The sequence below is a fragment of the Hylobates moloch genome, unplaced genomic scaffold (assembly GCF_009828535.3).
Source record: "Hylobates moloch isolate HMO894 unplaced genomic scaffold, HMol_V3 SCAFFOLD_8, whole genome shotgun sequence".
Classification (NCBI taxonomy): Eukaryota; Metazoa; Chordata; class Mammalia; order Primates; family Hylobatidae; genus Hylobates; species Hylobates moloch.
The window spans coordinates 112,353,916-112,369,812 of NW_026652283.1; the positions used below are offsets into that span (position 1 = coordinate 112,353,916).

The 15,897-nt window shown below is 37.0% G+C and overlaps 1 protein-coding gene across 2 annotated transcripts in view; it reads right to left on the reverse strand.

Annotated features, from left to right (window-relative positions):
* The window catches only part of ZDHHC2 (zinc finger DHHC-type palmitoyltransferase 2), a 71,433-nt gene that overhangs the window by 19,795 nt on the left and 35,741 nt on the right, over nt 1–15,897 (reverse strand). For both annotated transcript variants that reach the window (XM_032162406.2, XM_058442044.1), the window contains 5 exons: nt 12,704–12,824; nt 10,634–10,703; nt 9,873–9,905; nt 2,704–2,824; nt 392–524 (listed from right to left, as the gene is read on the reverse strand). In XM_032162406.2, coding sequence (XP_032018297.1) covers nt 392–524; nt 2,704–2,824; nt 9,873–9,905; nt 10,634–10,703; nt 12,704–12,824 — 478 coding nt within the window. The remainder of the gene's footprint in view (nt 1–391; nt 525–2,703; nt 2,825–9,872; nt 9,906–10,633; nt 10,704–12,703; nt 12,825–15,897) is intronic.

The following is a 15,897-nucleotide window of genomic DNA, read 5'->3' on the forward strand; positions in this document are numbered from 1 at the left end:
AGCACTTTGCATTCTGTAATCACTTTTATGTTTGGTTATGAATTTTTCTGCCCCTCATTAGACTGTTTTGCCCCTGCTCACCAGTGTGTGTGTGTGTGTGTGTATATATGTCCATATATATCTATATGTCCATATATATATGTCCATATATATCGATATGTCCATATATATATGTCCTCATATATATATATATATATATATGAGACAATCAATAAATATATGGAATGAGCAAACCTGTATGTGTCTAAGCGACATATCAAAAAAAATAATGAGGGAAATAAGAATGACTTTTCCACTTCAGGGCAGGTTGGCATTTAATCACATAGCAACTGTCAATGAATGTTGGTATATGTATTTAAAGTTCTGTCAACTACAATAATTGGATACTCACCTAATGTAGACTTATTTTTGCTGACTAGCCAACAATGATAGCCAAACAGAGAAGACAAGCTGACAGAAAACATAGCTGCAGCAAAGAATAAAAACATAATATGGAACTTGGCTTGAGTATCAGGTAGGCCATTCTATAAAGAAAGGAAGAAAATAACATGTTTTGTCAAAGGGATATGTATTCCCCTACTTTTATAAGTAAGTTAGTAAGTTTTTTTTTGCTTAAAATTTTTCTTAAATTTAATATGAAAAAAATGTGGTTTTATGTTAAAACTTTAGGAAAAATATGTATATATTTCATCAGATTAAATGTTTACCAGAATATGAATATATATGAAAATGATATTAAAATTTGGAATATTAACTGTGTTTTTCATAACCAAATCATAGAAAATTTATGGTAGTATATGTATAAACTGTAATAGTACGAAGCAAGATAAATGGAACTAAAAAATGTAGTTTTACATTTATTAACGGAGTATGTTTTGTTAACATACTACAGAATCACAAATGTTTAAATAGTTTCCTTATAATGCCAGAAAATGAAGGCTAACTGGCACAATTTGGCTACTATCCTTATTGATGTTTTACGTTACTACAAACAACAGCATCAACTAAATGAATACATATAACAACACATTCACAATAATGCTTCAAGCTATCTTAAATAATAGCACCACAGAAAAGATCAACACCAGTGCATAACACCTGTCTAAAATAAATCTTAATATCCATGGGCTGAAACAGTCCATCTCAAAGAAAACCAGTTAGACTCTCATTGTTTATAAATCCAAAGAGACCTGGAATGGGTCTAGAATGGAGGGCTTGGGGCTATGGACACATAGTGAAGCACCATGGCTGCCAGGAGATGGCTCTTCTGATAAATGGTCCTCAGATTTCAATACCCTGTAGTACCTGACTGACTGACACAGGTCACAAGACCTCACTGACAGTTTTCGACAGCAGCAGGTTTTTTTGACAAACAGTGAAAATTCTGGTCATTCCTTTTCAAATATATTTGTGGTTTGAAACTAAAATCATCCACAGGAAGGAGGAGCAGTGAGGTAATGTTCTCCCAGACATTCATTAGGGATTATTTTTCAAGCTGGACACTGAAAGAATCCTTGAATGCTAGCAGCAGGTCTCTTCACTCATGTCTTTCTATGCTTAGCAATAGAACTGGCACATAGTAGGCATTCAATGACTTTGGTATTAAATTTGGTTCAAATCCCACATAAGTGATCTAGCAATTTAGAAATTCTTACCATAATAAAGATAATTTAATGAAAATAATAAATCAATCCTGGCATCAGAAAAACTGCTTTTTTACTGTCATTTGGTGTTCACAAGGAGGACCTCTGGATATTTTAAATCCTCAATTTTAATTTCTTTTTGCCTACATTTAAAATATATAGTATATAAAGCATAATCAAGAAATACTGAATAAAAACTCAGGATATTACAGGCATAAGGACATTATAGGCATAGTTTAAAAAATAATCTTATTAAACATAAAGAAAATACTTCTATTTTTAAATCCTGAAAAAAATCTTATATAGTCATCAATTCTCGTTATTCGCAGTACTTATGTTTGATAAAGTTTCCACAAACAATGAACTTGTGAATACTGAAAAACTGCTCCTAGGGAAGATACAGGGTTAGGTTTCTATGAACGTCTGGTCACAACATCTTTGACAACTGATCAGTGTGTAACCTTGTTTTATGTGTGTTTCTGCTTAAATGCACCTTATTTAATATATATTATTGATTTATTAATATAGAACTCATAGCTAACAGCACTATAACTCATGCCTGAATTAAGCTTATCTAATACGTGTATTTTCTCCATAACACACATCGGTTTACTTTTGTTTAGAAACATTAGACCACACTTCAGCACTACACTTGAAGACCTTTTATTGACAGCAAAATCACCAACAAAAAGCACAAAAATGGAAAAAAGCATGGCACTAAATAGACTGTGGAAAGCACACTTGTTTACAGTATGAGAGCTGAAGCAAGAAGGCAAAAGCGTTGTCTTGTTCAACCTCAACTGGGAATGGGCATGGGGGCAACTCAATGTTTCTGCCACTCTGCACATGTCTGCAGATGACGAAAGCTGTCAGCATTGATGTGAGGGTTACAATTACATTTTAGTGAATTAACAAATAAAGAATCTGCGAATAATGAGGACTGACTGCATGTCAATGAGCTCTAGTCTATAAAATCAGTGTCTGAAATAATTCTGTCCTGAAAAGCCTATATTATCTATTATTGTGTACTAAGAAAAGAGTTACCAAGTTAATGACTTACTGTCCAAAATTTGATAAAATACTGTATATCTGTTGCCGCAATAAAAAGGCAGTAGAGCAGAGAATAGGCCAAGAAAAGGAGAAAGAACTTATAATTTGAAAATCCAACACAATTGTTCACCCTGTTAACAAAACAAAAACATTTCCAGTGAGTTTTACATCTTCAACCTACGTGTGCATATGCTCAAGCAAGTGTTTAGCTTCCTCTCACTTTTAATTTATTGGCATTTCTTTAAATATAACTCACAAGATTTCTTTATGCATACAGTCATTTAAAAGCCCATTTCGCTAAAAAGAAATCTGCTTCTATTTTTAAAACATGATATTTAACATTGCTTTAGTCAATCACAAACAATGTAACTGCATGTCATGTCAAATTACGCAAGTATGCACATCCCTCAAAGCACAGAGCCTGCGAGAAACCGTATCAGGCCAGGCAGCTTAGGTGAATTTACTAAACCCTTCCTCTATGCCATCTTTGGGTTTGATTTCCAACTATGATTACTTAAGTTACAATTTTTCAAGTATTCCCAAATTAGATGGAATATCTTCACAAATTACTCTTTGCATGCCATCACTGAAGCAAGCGGACTGTCAAAGCATATTAAACGGGAGCTTTAAGAAAAGAAGTAGGCCTGAGAGTTAAGACAGCCGGGTCAGAAGGCCCATTTGACACTAAGTAATGATGTGGCCCTGAGGAAGTGAAATCATCGATTAGAATTTCATTTTCTTTATCTGTAAGTTAAACACTCTGAGGTCATTTCCAAAAGTCGGCTCTAAATATGCTATAATTCCAAATATGGAAATTTACAAATCTCAGTTCTCAATCCAAAGTTGCTATCTGAGGGGGGACAACTCAAACTATTGTATCAATAAACCTAAGTACAAATACAATTCATTTCTACAGGCTCACTTTCTTTTTAAGATTTTCCTTTAAAAAAAAATTATTTATTTATGTTTTATTTTACTTTAATTTTTGGGATACAAGTGCAGGTTTGTTAGACAGGTAAACGTGAGTCATGGGGGTCTGTTGTATAGATTATTTCATCACCCAGGTATTAAGTGTAGTATCCATTAGTTGTTTTGCTTAGCCCTCTTCCTCCTCCCACCCTCCTCCTTCCAAAAGGCCCCGGTGTGTGTTGTTCCCTCCTCTGTGTCCATGTGTTCTCAACATTTAGCTCCCACTTATAGGCTTATAGGCTCACTCTCTTCCTATCAAAGTTTTTGATTTCCTTTTCATAAAGACAAGGGCACTACTGGATGACCTTGTGTCAATGTGATACATCACCCGTGTGGAATTGGCTAATACCTTCATGGGTTCAGTAACTTCTTGATTAACCGGTATAACGAACCTATTAAATAGAACATACAGGTTTCCTTTCCTAGTATTCAGCCTATTGCATAGAACATACACATACTGTTTCCTTTTCTCAAATGTCGTTGTTCCCGTTCTAACGTAGGTAAAAATCAACTCACTCTCCATTGACTTAGCTACTAAGATGAAACACTTTTCTATCTAGATTTGTAAAAATGAAACCATGTTCATGTGAAAAAAATGTTTACATCATCTCCCTCAAAAAATATAAGGTAAAGTGAATAGCATTAGATTTAGTAATTTTTAAACTTAAAGGTCTTACATACAGGCAAAGAATTCATAAAGAAGCCACAAGTTGGCTGGGCGTGGTGGCTCATGCCTGTAATTCCAGCACTTTGGGAGGCCGAGGCAGGTGGATCACAAGGTCAAGAGCTCAAGACCATCCTGGCCAACATGGTGAAACCCTGTCTCTACTAAAAATACAAAGATTAGCTGGGCGTGGTGGCATGTGCCTGTGGTCCCAGCTACTTGGGAGGCTGAGGTAGGACAATCGCTTGAACCCAGGAGGCGGAGGTTGCAGTGAGCTGAGACTGCGCCACTGCACTCCAGCCTGGCAATAAAGTGAGACTGCCTCTCAAAAAAAAAAAAAGAAAAAAAGAAAGAGAGAGAAAAAGAAGAAGCCACAAATTGTGGGTGTACATTGTGTGGAAACAGTTACATCTGCATCTCTAGAGGTTCCAGTGGGGGGATGCACGCCTATTGCTGAGGTTGCCTTTTATGGTGTTTGAATGGAAACATGGCAGGAAATCATAATGGAAACAATTAGCCTAATCTAACTGTATTCTGTCTCAAAAGGATACAGGATATTCCCTTTGCTTACTTATGTTGGTTTCAAGGGGAAAGAACAGGCAGGCAAAAGCTGGGGTGCTTTAAAACTTTGGACAACATGGGTGGGCGCGGAGGCTGATGCCTGTAACCCCAGCACTTAAGGAGGCTGAGATAGGCAGATCACCTGAGGTCAGCAGTTCAAGACCAGCCTGGCATGGTCTTGGTGAAACCCCGTCTCTACCAAAAATACAAAAAATTAGTCGGGCATGCTGGCACATGCCTGTAGTTCCAGCCACTCGTAAGGCAGAGGCAGGAGAAGGGCTTGAACCCAGGAGGCTGAGACTGCGCCACTGCACTCCAGCCTGGGCGACACGAGCAAAACTCCACCTCAAAAATTAATTAATAAAATAAAATAAAAATACGAAAATTAGCTGGGCATGGTGGTGCACGTCTGTAATCCCAGCTACTCGGGAGGCTGTGGTAGAAGAACTGCTTGAACCCGGGAGGCAGAGGTTGCAGTGAGCCAAGATTTCACCACTGCACTCCAGCCTGGGTGACATGGAAATTCCATCTCAAAAAAAAAAAAAAAAAAAAAGACTTCAGGCAACATGGGTGTAAATAATGACTTGTGGACTAGGAAGAAATTGGAAGGGATAGAAAAGATTGTTTCTCTTCCTGAAGGAATATAAGAAGCAGCTTTTGCATTAAATAATAAAGAGTATTTTTATAGAAAGAAAATTTTATAGAAGATCACAGATTTTGTAACAACTAATTTAGCTTTGCTTAAGAGGATGGTAAAATTTGCCATGTTAGAGCTAGGGACACAGGTCAGTAAATAAAGACCATGTATTTTAGAGTTTAATATGTATATACATAGAGTATGTGTGTGTGTATATGTGTCTGTGTGTACATATATATATATATGTATATATATATGTGTGTGTGTGTATATATATATATATATATATATAAAAAACTAAAAGAAATATAGTGACATTGATTTTGAATAATACCTTACTGTCTTCACAATAGACAGCTTTTGGCTAGACATTTTAACGGCCTTTGCTTTACAGACTCAATTTGAAAAGGAAGAAGACTTATTCTGAATCTATTTCTCCATCTAGAAAAGGAATGATTTCATATGGAGAAACAAAACACGTTCTAGGTAAATATCCTTTTTATGTTGTTTAAGTTCAGTGTAAAACACAGCTGTTGGCCCTGTTTCTGGGCAATTGCTTTCTGACTTTAAATTGTAAAAAGAACATAATACACTGGAAGGAGTGTGGCCTTTGAAGTAAAAAAAAATTCCTACGTGACTTTGAGCCCACTCTTTCTCTTTTCTGAGCCTCATTTTTTTCCCCTGTAAAATGAGACAAATACCCAGAAGGCGGAGGTTGTAGTGAGCCGAGATCACGACACTGCACTCCAGCCTAGGCGACACCGTCTCAAAAAAATAAGATAAAATAAAATGAGACAAATAATTTCTACTTCTTTCTGTCACTGTTAAAAGTATTACAGATTATATGTATGGCTTCCAGAACATAATTGGCACTCAATAAATTGAAGCTCCAATAATTTGTTTTTATTTGTGTTACTTAATCTTTGGCAAGCATGTGAAACTATTACTAATATGAAATAATTAATTAACTAAAATTTTATACTAAAGGAAAAAAGTACTTTTGATAGAAAATCCAATAAAGCAAACACTACAGAATCTGTTTTAGTTAAAACACAAGTAAGAGGTTGATCCCCGGAATTCCAGTGGGTAATCTTAAGTGGCCAGAGCAGAGATTGAGAAATCATTGACAAATAGGTATTGTTGATCTAATATTTCAAATGTTCAAAGCTGACAAATATTAAGGTTCAAAAGACCTGCTTAAAATATCTGTATATAAAAGCTGCCCTGGTTGGGCACGTTGGCTCACGCCTGTAATCCCACCACTTTGGGAGGCTGAGGCGGGCACATCACGAGGTCAGGAGATCAAGACCATCCTGGCTAACACTGTGAAACCCAAAAATACAAAAAAAAATAGCGAGGCGTAGTGGTGGGCGCCTGTAGTCCCAGCTACTTGGGAGGCTGAGGCAGGAGAATGGCATGAACCCGGAAGGCGGAGCTTGCAATGAGCCAAGATCGCGCCACTGCACTCTAGCCTGGGTGATAGAGCGAGACTCCATCTCAAAAAAAAAAAAAAAAAAAAAAAAAATAGAAAACACTGTCCCTGGGTCTGAAAACATCCTAGAAGTCCTGTAAGTGACTGCCATTAGACAAATACATTCACACAAAGCCTGTAGAAAAAGATTTTTTATATATTCATATGGAAACATTTCCAGGATATATTCAGTGAAGAAAATAAAAAGAAATAGATTCAGCCAATAGTGTAGTCACTTGTACTAAAAATAGATAAATAAATAAATAAATAAAAAATCAGGGGGTTTATAGGCTACGCATACATACACTGAGATCTGAAAAGTGCCATGACATTAACAACCCTGGTTCTCTGTGTGTAGTGGAAGAAGGTGGGGAGAGGGACTGGGAAGAACATGGCCACCTGTTTTAGTTTTTAATTTGGAACCAAAAGCATGTTATTAGCTATAGACTTTTTATTTAAAACTTTTAATTTGAAATTAAAAAATTAAATACAATGGCTGCTCCATTCAGCTGGCGCCAAGTGAGTATTAGGCCCTTGACATCAAATCCTTCACAAGTCAACATGGCTGCTGCTTTCTGCAAGGGAGTACCCAGAGCTAGGACGGTGGTGGAGACAGTAGATGCAGGAAGGGAAGTGATGGGGAAGGGAACAACGACACCGGTAAAAAGGTACCGCAGTCAGTTCATTCACCTTCCCACACTGCCACCTAAGGGTGGAGCAACAGCAGGTGGTGTGCACGCATGCCACGTGAACCTATTCTAAAAAATTCTAGGGTCTCATTTCTGTTGTTTTCCTTCACTTAGTTAACAGAATCTGTGAAAACTGGAAAGGCTATCAGACTGTAAGTTTCTCATGAGGCCAAATTAACTGTTGATTTAGCAAGATTACTATAATGGTAAATTATTATTTTCTCTTTTTGTAACTTTGTGAGTACAGCAAGGGCATGGGAAGCTTTATAGGTAAGTACTGACCTGATTTTTTTCCACCTCTCCATTCCTTGTCATTACAATCCCTTATTAAGGTCAGAAAAATAAAAATCAATGCTATGCCTATGATGACTACCACTCTGCTGAATATATCTGGAGTATACAGTTATCTAGAAAGGAGGGTGCTTAACATGGGTTTACCCCAAAGCGGACTCTGAGACAAGAACTTGGATACAGTTCATTTGAGACAGGAAGGATAAAGCGTTTTTTACCGGCCAGGCTGTCACTGGTTGAGGGTTGCCCCGGAGGTATGAATGCCTTGGCACTTCTGGACTGCCTGACTTGTGAGCTGAACAAAACTACCCAGGTAGAAGAGACCCCTCAGGCAGAGAAGAAAAGAAACACAGGTGCCTGAATGGGGGGCTGCCAGTGGGTACGGGAACTGTTCACCACAGATGCCATGAACTCAACAGGTGGGTCATGGGGACACAGGTGGGGCATGACAGCAGCTGCAGGGGAAGTCAACAAATGAATGTAAGGAGAATTAAGAAGACACTGGCCAGGCGTGGTGGCTCACGTCTATAATCCCAGCACTTTGGGAGGCCGAGGCGGGCGGATCACAAGGTCAAGAGTTCAAGACCAGCCTGATCAATATAGTGAAACCGTCTCTACTAAAAATACAAAAATTAGCCAGGTGAGGTAGCAGGAGGCTGAGGCAAGAGAATTGCTTGAACCTGGGAGCTGGAGGTTGCAGTGAGCCGAGACAGCGCCACTGCACTCCAGCCTGGGTGACAGAGCAAGACTCTGTCTCAAAAAAAAAAAAAAAAAGAAAAGAAAAAAGAAAAAAAAGAGAAGAAGAAGAAGAGGAGGAGGATGAGGAGGGGGAGGAAGAAGAAATCTAATTAAAGACACTGGGGGAGGGGGAACACTTATTAGAAAAAAAAAAAACAGAAAAGAAAAGTAGGCGGGCAAAAGAATGAATGCAAGTATCAATTAGTACGAAGGGGGCGTTATTTATTGAGACCCTTAAGAAGAATGCCATTCTTATAGGTTGACTAGCCTGAACGCTTTAAAGGAGAAAATCGAGGTGGAGAAAAGAAAGAGGTATACTGGTGAAAGATACAGGATACCATAATCCTACATTCCCCTGAGAATCTTTCCTGCTGCTAAGAGAACCATTCCCTACATATATTTCACCCTGCACCTATTGTGGACTTGTGAGCATGTCTACCTTTCTGTAGAGCCATCCCTGAAAGAAGGCTTGAAGAGTAAGTATTACTCACGCCCAAATCAAACCTGGCCAGCAACCTGGGCATGACTGTCAGAGATATGTGTACGCTGAGATGAAAAATTATTGGAAAAGGAAGGAAAATTAGCCTTACTAACCAGATCTTTCAAATAATCCCCTATTAAATTACCTAATTTCGTGACTGAGAAATATTAGCAAATATTAATGAATTCTATGTGGAAACTCTTGCTTAAACTTATGTGTGCATTTGTGTATCTGTGTAGTTGCTATTCTACTTCTTAATGTCAAGTTTTGCATAAAATAAATTGTTAAAAAGCTTTAGATGACTTAATTCTTTATAAGAACCTTCCAGTGAGGTACTATGTATTATTTATGTGTACGTCTTTGTGTATATTTCTGTGAAGTATTCTGGAATCTGTATGTTTATGCACATGCATACAAAGAAAATCCTTTGTTCTGAGCTAACATGCGATATTAACTTTTAGACTGTTAACCCACTGGTTTTAAAAGTATTTCATGGAAACTCCCCTAAATAAAGTCTCTTTTAAGTTAATCAAACAAATATTAGAAACTAAATCTAAAAGTTCCTGCTATGTCAACTCAAGTAATATTTCATTTCTGAAAAGATTTACATGGATAAGTGATTAAATTTATTAACATTTTTAAGGGACACAAACTTGTTTAAATATACAGCCAACTCACCATGGGCAATGATGATCCATCTTCAAAATACATCTAAAAAACAAAGCAAAACACAAAACCCAATACCCCATGAAATTTTAATCATATTAAATTATAAAAATATAAATTATGGTTACTTCAAAGAGCTGCAGCAAGTAAAACACTGCAAAATTATTTATTTATATAAAATTGGATAATAGCAGAAGTTCTCATCTAAAATAAACACTATAGCCAATTCTTATAATAATATAACTTGAATTCAAAATATACATGCTTAAGATGCAAAGCAACTAATTTCTTAAAAACAACATAATGCGTTAATACACAACTATCTTATGCTAAAGAAAGAACAAAACTGCAACGGATTTACAGAAAGTCTGCATAAAACTTCTCCTTCAATATCAATCCTTATGCCAAGTCATACTGTCTTTGGAGTATATTAAATACATAACAACATCTGACTGTCAGGAAGTCAACTGAGTTATCTTTACAAAAATGGAAAACACTCATAGAAGTATTTCCTAAATTGAGCTAGCCAAGTCAGAACTGCTAAAAATCACATACTTCAGGGCACCGTGAATCTGGGGACAAATTGACACTTGACTGTGGCCTTAGGCCTCACTGGTATGAATGCCAGTGGGTTACACCAACTGTATTTCCTAAATCAAGGGCTGAGAAGCGAGAATATGGAGAAGATAATCAGGAAAACAGTGAGAAAAGAAACATAATGAAGAAAAAGACCACCAGCATGTAGATATTTTAGAAGTTAAAGGTTCTCTTACTTATCACAGACGGAGCAGTGATGGCAGCGATCTGGCTTTACAAGTTGGCATCTGTCACAGTATCGGATGGCTAGGGACAAAAAGCTCCACTTAGTCTTAGAGTTAACACTGAATTGAATATACAATTAAATGGCTTTTATCATCTCTCCAAATTTAAATTTTAAAAAGCATATAAAATTTAAATTTGGTAAAAAATAAGATATTTGATGCTGTTTAAATACAAAAATGGAATGGCTTGCCTACAGCCACAGTTCTCTGGAGGTTTAACAAGAACAGAGAATCTCCTAAGGACGTTTTTCTGACGCTTTTTCAATTGTCAGTAGTTATAATAAAGCTCACAAAGGGTACAAATATGTCCATGTTAATCAAAATAAATAGAATGTCTCCATCAATTAAACCAATTTATTTCCTGTACCCTGTTATTTATCAAAAAAAAGCTTTAAACTGAACTACAAATAAGGACACCAGGTTTTTGCACCTTTTACTGTCACTAACTAGCTTTGGAAACTCAGCAATAATTTATTTCTAGGGGGCTTAAATTTCTGCAGTATTTGTTTAGACTTACAGGGTAAATATACCTAAACATATATAAGCACATCTCTGTCTTTGCAGGATAAAACCAACGTCACAATATTAACCAGGAAATTACCACTTGATGATCAAGAACCAGTGAAAACCAAAAGGATAAAAAGTATGTGTGAGAATTACAGTTAGATTCAATTATGATTCTAAGGTGACTCAGAAACAAATATAAGTAATATAAAAACCTTATTATTATTTTTTTTTTCTGAGACAAAATCTCCCTGTCACCTAGGCTGGAGTGCAGTGGTGTCATCTCAGCTCACTGTAGCCTCTGCCTCCTGGGTTCAAGCAATTCTCCCACCTCAGCCTCCTGACCTAAGTAGCTGGGACTACAGGCGTGCACCACCACGCCCAGGCTAATTTTTTTGTATTTTTAGTAGAGATGGGGTTTCACCATGTTGGCCAGGCTGGTCTCGAACTTCTGACCTCAGGTGATCCACCTGCCTCGGCCTCCCAAAGTGCTGAGATTACACGTGTATGAGTCACCACACAGAGTCACAAATCTTAATGAGTTTTTCCTGTTTCTTTTTTTAACATTTTTAATTTATTTTATTTTTTAGAGACAGGGTCTCACTCTGTCACCCAGGCAGCAATGCAGTGGTGCAATCACAGCTCTCTGCAACTCCTAACTCCTGGGCTCAAGCAATCCTCCACCTCAGGCTCCCGAGTTGCTGGGATTATAGGCACAAGCCACTGTGTCTGACCATTAATGAGATATTTTATATTTATTTTTCATACTGAGTCTTTGAAACGAGTGTGTATTTTATACTTAGAGCACATCACAATTTGAACTGGCCATATTTTAAGTGCTCAACAGCCACAAGGGGCTAGCAGCTACCATAATGGACAGCACAGGTCTGAAGTCACAGAAATTCTGGGCAAGTCTTAGTGGGTAAGCATCAGTAGTCCATGTATATCAGTTTTAAGACAACTGTTTAATTGGATAGTTGTCAAATTACCTTAAAATATGTCCCAAGTAAGAGATGTGTTCATTTATTGCATTTGTAAGAAAATTTTAAAGATAGATAAAAAATTATACCAATACCTAAATGAAATTTTACATCATCTATATGACTGTTCTAAATTTATGAAAAAATACATGTAAAAGTATTCATTTTATATTCATTACAGATACTGCTGCCGTAAATTAAACATGAATAGGAAAGTCTACAATTAAAACCTTAAACATGAGTACTACTATAAATCAAGATTTCAGTAGTTCTCACATCTTCACTGAGTCATAACTAAGTAGGCAGAACAGGATTAAAGTCAGTTCTGATTTCCTTGAGATCTCTTTGCCACAGTGTTATTCATGTTTCCATTCTGTTTTACGGAATCATACAGGAAAGATTTAACAGCAGTCCAAGAAATAACACAGTATTCTGAAATGAGTGTTTTACCATTTCAAGTACATAAACACACTTTCTCACAGTCACCTTAATGATGTTATTTGCATACCATTGCAAAGCACTCATTTTCAACATTTACCTCCAGACATGGTCCTGGTATAGATGGGAAGATCCTTGGCTGCTCGCCTAAGAACTTCCTGATGGGCTTCTCCTCTTGGCTCTCTCTCCAACAAATCTTTCTCTGCATAAGAGAGATGGAACTGTGGAATACAGTTAAATTTTAATCAGTATTTTCAAAGAAATTATAACATATTGGTCTTCTCTACCATACCCGGAAAAGGGTATTTATAATATATTAATGGTATATTGTACAATCAAAGACACAATAGAGTTTGAAATCTGGGCAAGTCTGTTCACCTCACAGGTCATTCATTTATGCATCTAAAAAAAGGGTATAATAATAATAATCACAATACAACTATACCTACTTCCTCTGGTTTTTGTGTAACTCAAAAGGAAGAGAGTACATAAAAATGCTTATAAAACGTAGAGTTCCAACAAAATACAAGTTATAGTGATAGATAAGACAGCCCAATGAATAAATATAACTCAATGAATAAATTTTTCATTTAGATCATTAAGGACAAATGTAGAAAATCCATTAAGCATATTTTCTTATCTAAGTGAGTTTTAACTTAGGGATAATCTTTACATAAAATCTCCCCCAGCACTTCTAAAGGGTCTAATTATTTATTTTACTTCTTATACTGACAATTTTGCCCAGCTAATTTTAAAATATTTGAGAAAAATAAAATTTGGGCTTCTGTTTAATAATATGTATATAAATATATATTGTACACACACACACACACACACACACACACACACACACATACACAGACACACATACACCTGTATAAATTTCTATAAATGTGCGCCAGGAGGCGTGTACAAGAAAAATCTCAGTATCATTGTTTGAAATACAAAAAAACTAAACACAACTCAAATGTCCATCGAAAGCACGATGGATAAATTGGAGTATGATATATCCAAATAATGGAATACTACCAGCATTTAACAATTAATAAACTATAGCTGTGTAAAGCAAAGAACCTCAGTATATTGAACAACATTAAACAATCTTATAGAATATATATACAATGATTAATTCATATAATTTTAAAGCCAGCAAGCTAAACAACATAGACAAGTGACAAAATTATAAAAAAAAAAGAATAAAAGAAAATGCAACGCAGTTGTTACGTTTTGAGGAATAAACGGAAACAGCTGGGAGATGCACAGCAGAGATGGAAAATATGAACAATGTTTGACATACTGGCTCGGTGGCTGCTTACGTGTTTTCACTTAATTATTCTTTAAGTAGTGCATTATATATACATTTTTGTATATATACAAAAATATGTATAAAATATTTTACAATTTAAAAAACTTTAAAAGTGATATGTCAGTGAAAGAATCTACCATCAAGACAGATGCACACATATGTTTATTGCAGCACTGTACACAATAGCAAAGGCTTGGAACCAACCCAAATGCCCATCAATGACAGACTGGATAAAGAACATGTGGCACATATATATCACGGAATACTATGCAGCCATAAAAATGGATGAGTTCATGTCCTTTGCAGGGACATGGATGAAGCTGGAAACCATTATTCTCAGCAAACTAATACAAGAACGGAAAACCAAATGCCACATGTTCTCACTCATAAGTGGGAGTTGAACAATGAGAACACATGGACACAGGGAGGGGAACATCACACACCAGGGCCTGTTGGGGGGTGGGGGCCTAGAGGAGGGACCACACTAGGATAAAAATCTAAGTAGATGATGGGTTGATAGGTGCAGCAAATCACCATGGCACATGTATACCTATGTAACAAACCTCCACGTTCTGGGCACGTACCCCAGAACTTAAAGTATAATTCAAAAAATGCTAATAAGCCACTGATGGACTATTAAATTAAAAAAATGGGAACAGTTACACTCTGAATACCAAAAAAAAATAGAAAGGTTTTTGACTGCACTCTTTGGATCTGTGACGGCATCTCTGGACCAGGCCAGGGCCTGCGCAAACTCTCTACCCTGAAGGGAAGGACCCAAGCCTGGCTGACTTTGCTACCTACTGACTGCAGAGCCCTTCAGCCTTGAGCAAACATAGATGGGGGAGGCAGGCGGTGGACATAATGGGCCTTGGGCGAGACCCAATGCTATTTTGACTTTGGGTCTGACTGAGCACAGTCCCAGTGGTGTTGGCCACAGAGGTGCCATGCCACCCCTCCACCAGCTCCCGGCAGCTCAGCACAGAGACAGAGGCTCTGTTTGTTTAAAAGAATATAAGGCAGAAGAACAAGAGTCCCTGCCTGGTAATCCAGAGAATTCTTCCAACTCTTATCCAAGACCACCAAGGCAGTACACATGTACCGGTCTGTAAGAACCACAGGATTACTGGGACTGGGGTACCTCCTAATGCAAATGCAGCTTAGATCACAACACTTAACCTGGAAAGCCTTCCCAAGGAGGACAAATACTAAAATTTATATGGAATCACAAAAGACCCAGAATAGCCAAAACTATCCTGAGTAAAAAGAACAAAACTGGAAGACTCACATTACCTGACTTCAAATTATACTACAGAGTTTAGTGTAGGGGAGCAACCTAAATAGCACAGTACTGGCATAAGACTACCATTTGTACATAGTAACCAAAATAGCATGGTACTAGCATACATAGACCAATGGAAAAGAACGGAAAGCCTAGAAACAAATCCTTACATCTACAGTAAACTCATTTTCAACAAAGGTGCCAAGAACATACACTGGGGAAAGGACAGTCTCTTCAATAAGCACTGCTGGGGAAACTAGATATCCATATGCAGAAGAATGAAATGAGACCCATATCTCTTGCCCTACACAAAAATCAAAATGGACTAAAGACTTAAATCTAAGACCTCAAATTATGAAATCAGTAAAAGAAAACATTGGGGAAACTCTCCAAAGCATTGGTGTGGGCAAGGATTTCTTGAATCATACCCCACAAGCACAGGCAGCCAAAGCAAAAGCGGACAAATGGGATCACATCGAGTTAAAAGGCTTTTGTACAGCAAATGAAACAATCAACCAAGTGAAGAGACAACTCACAGAATGGGAGAAAGTATTTGCCAACTCCCCATCTGATAAAGGATTAATATCCAGAATGTATAAGAAGCTCAAACAACTCTATAGGAAAAAATCTAATAATCCAATTTAAAAATGAGCAAAATATCTGAATAGACATTTCTCAGAAGAAGACACACAAAGGGCAAACAGGT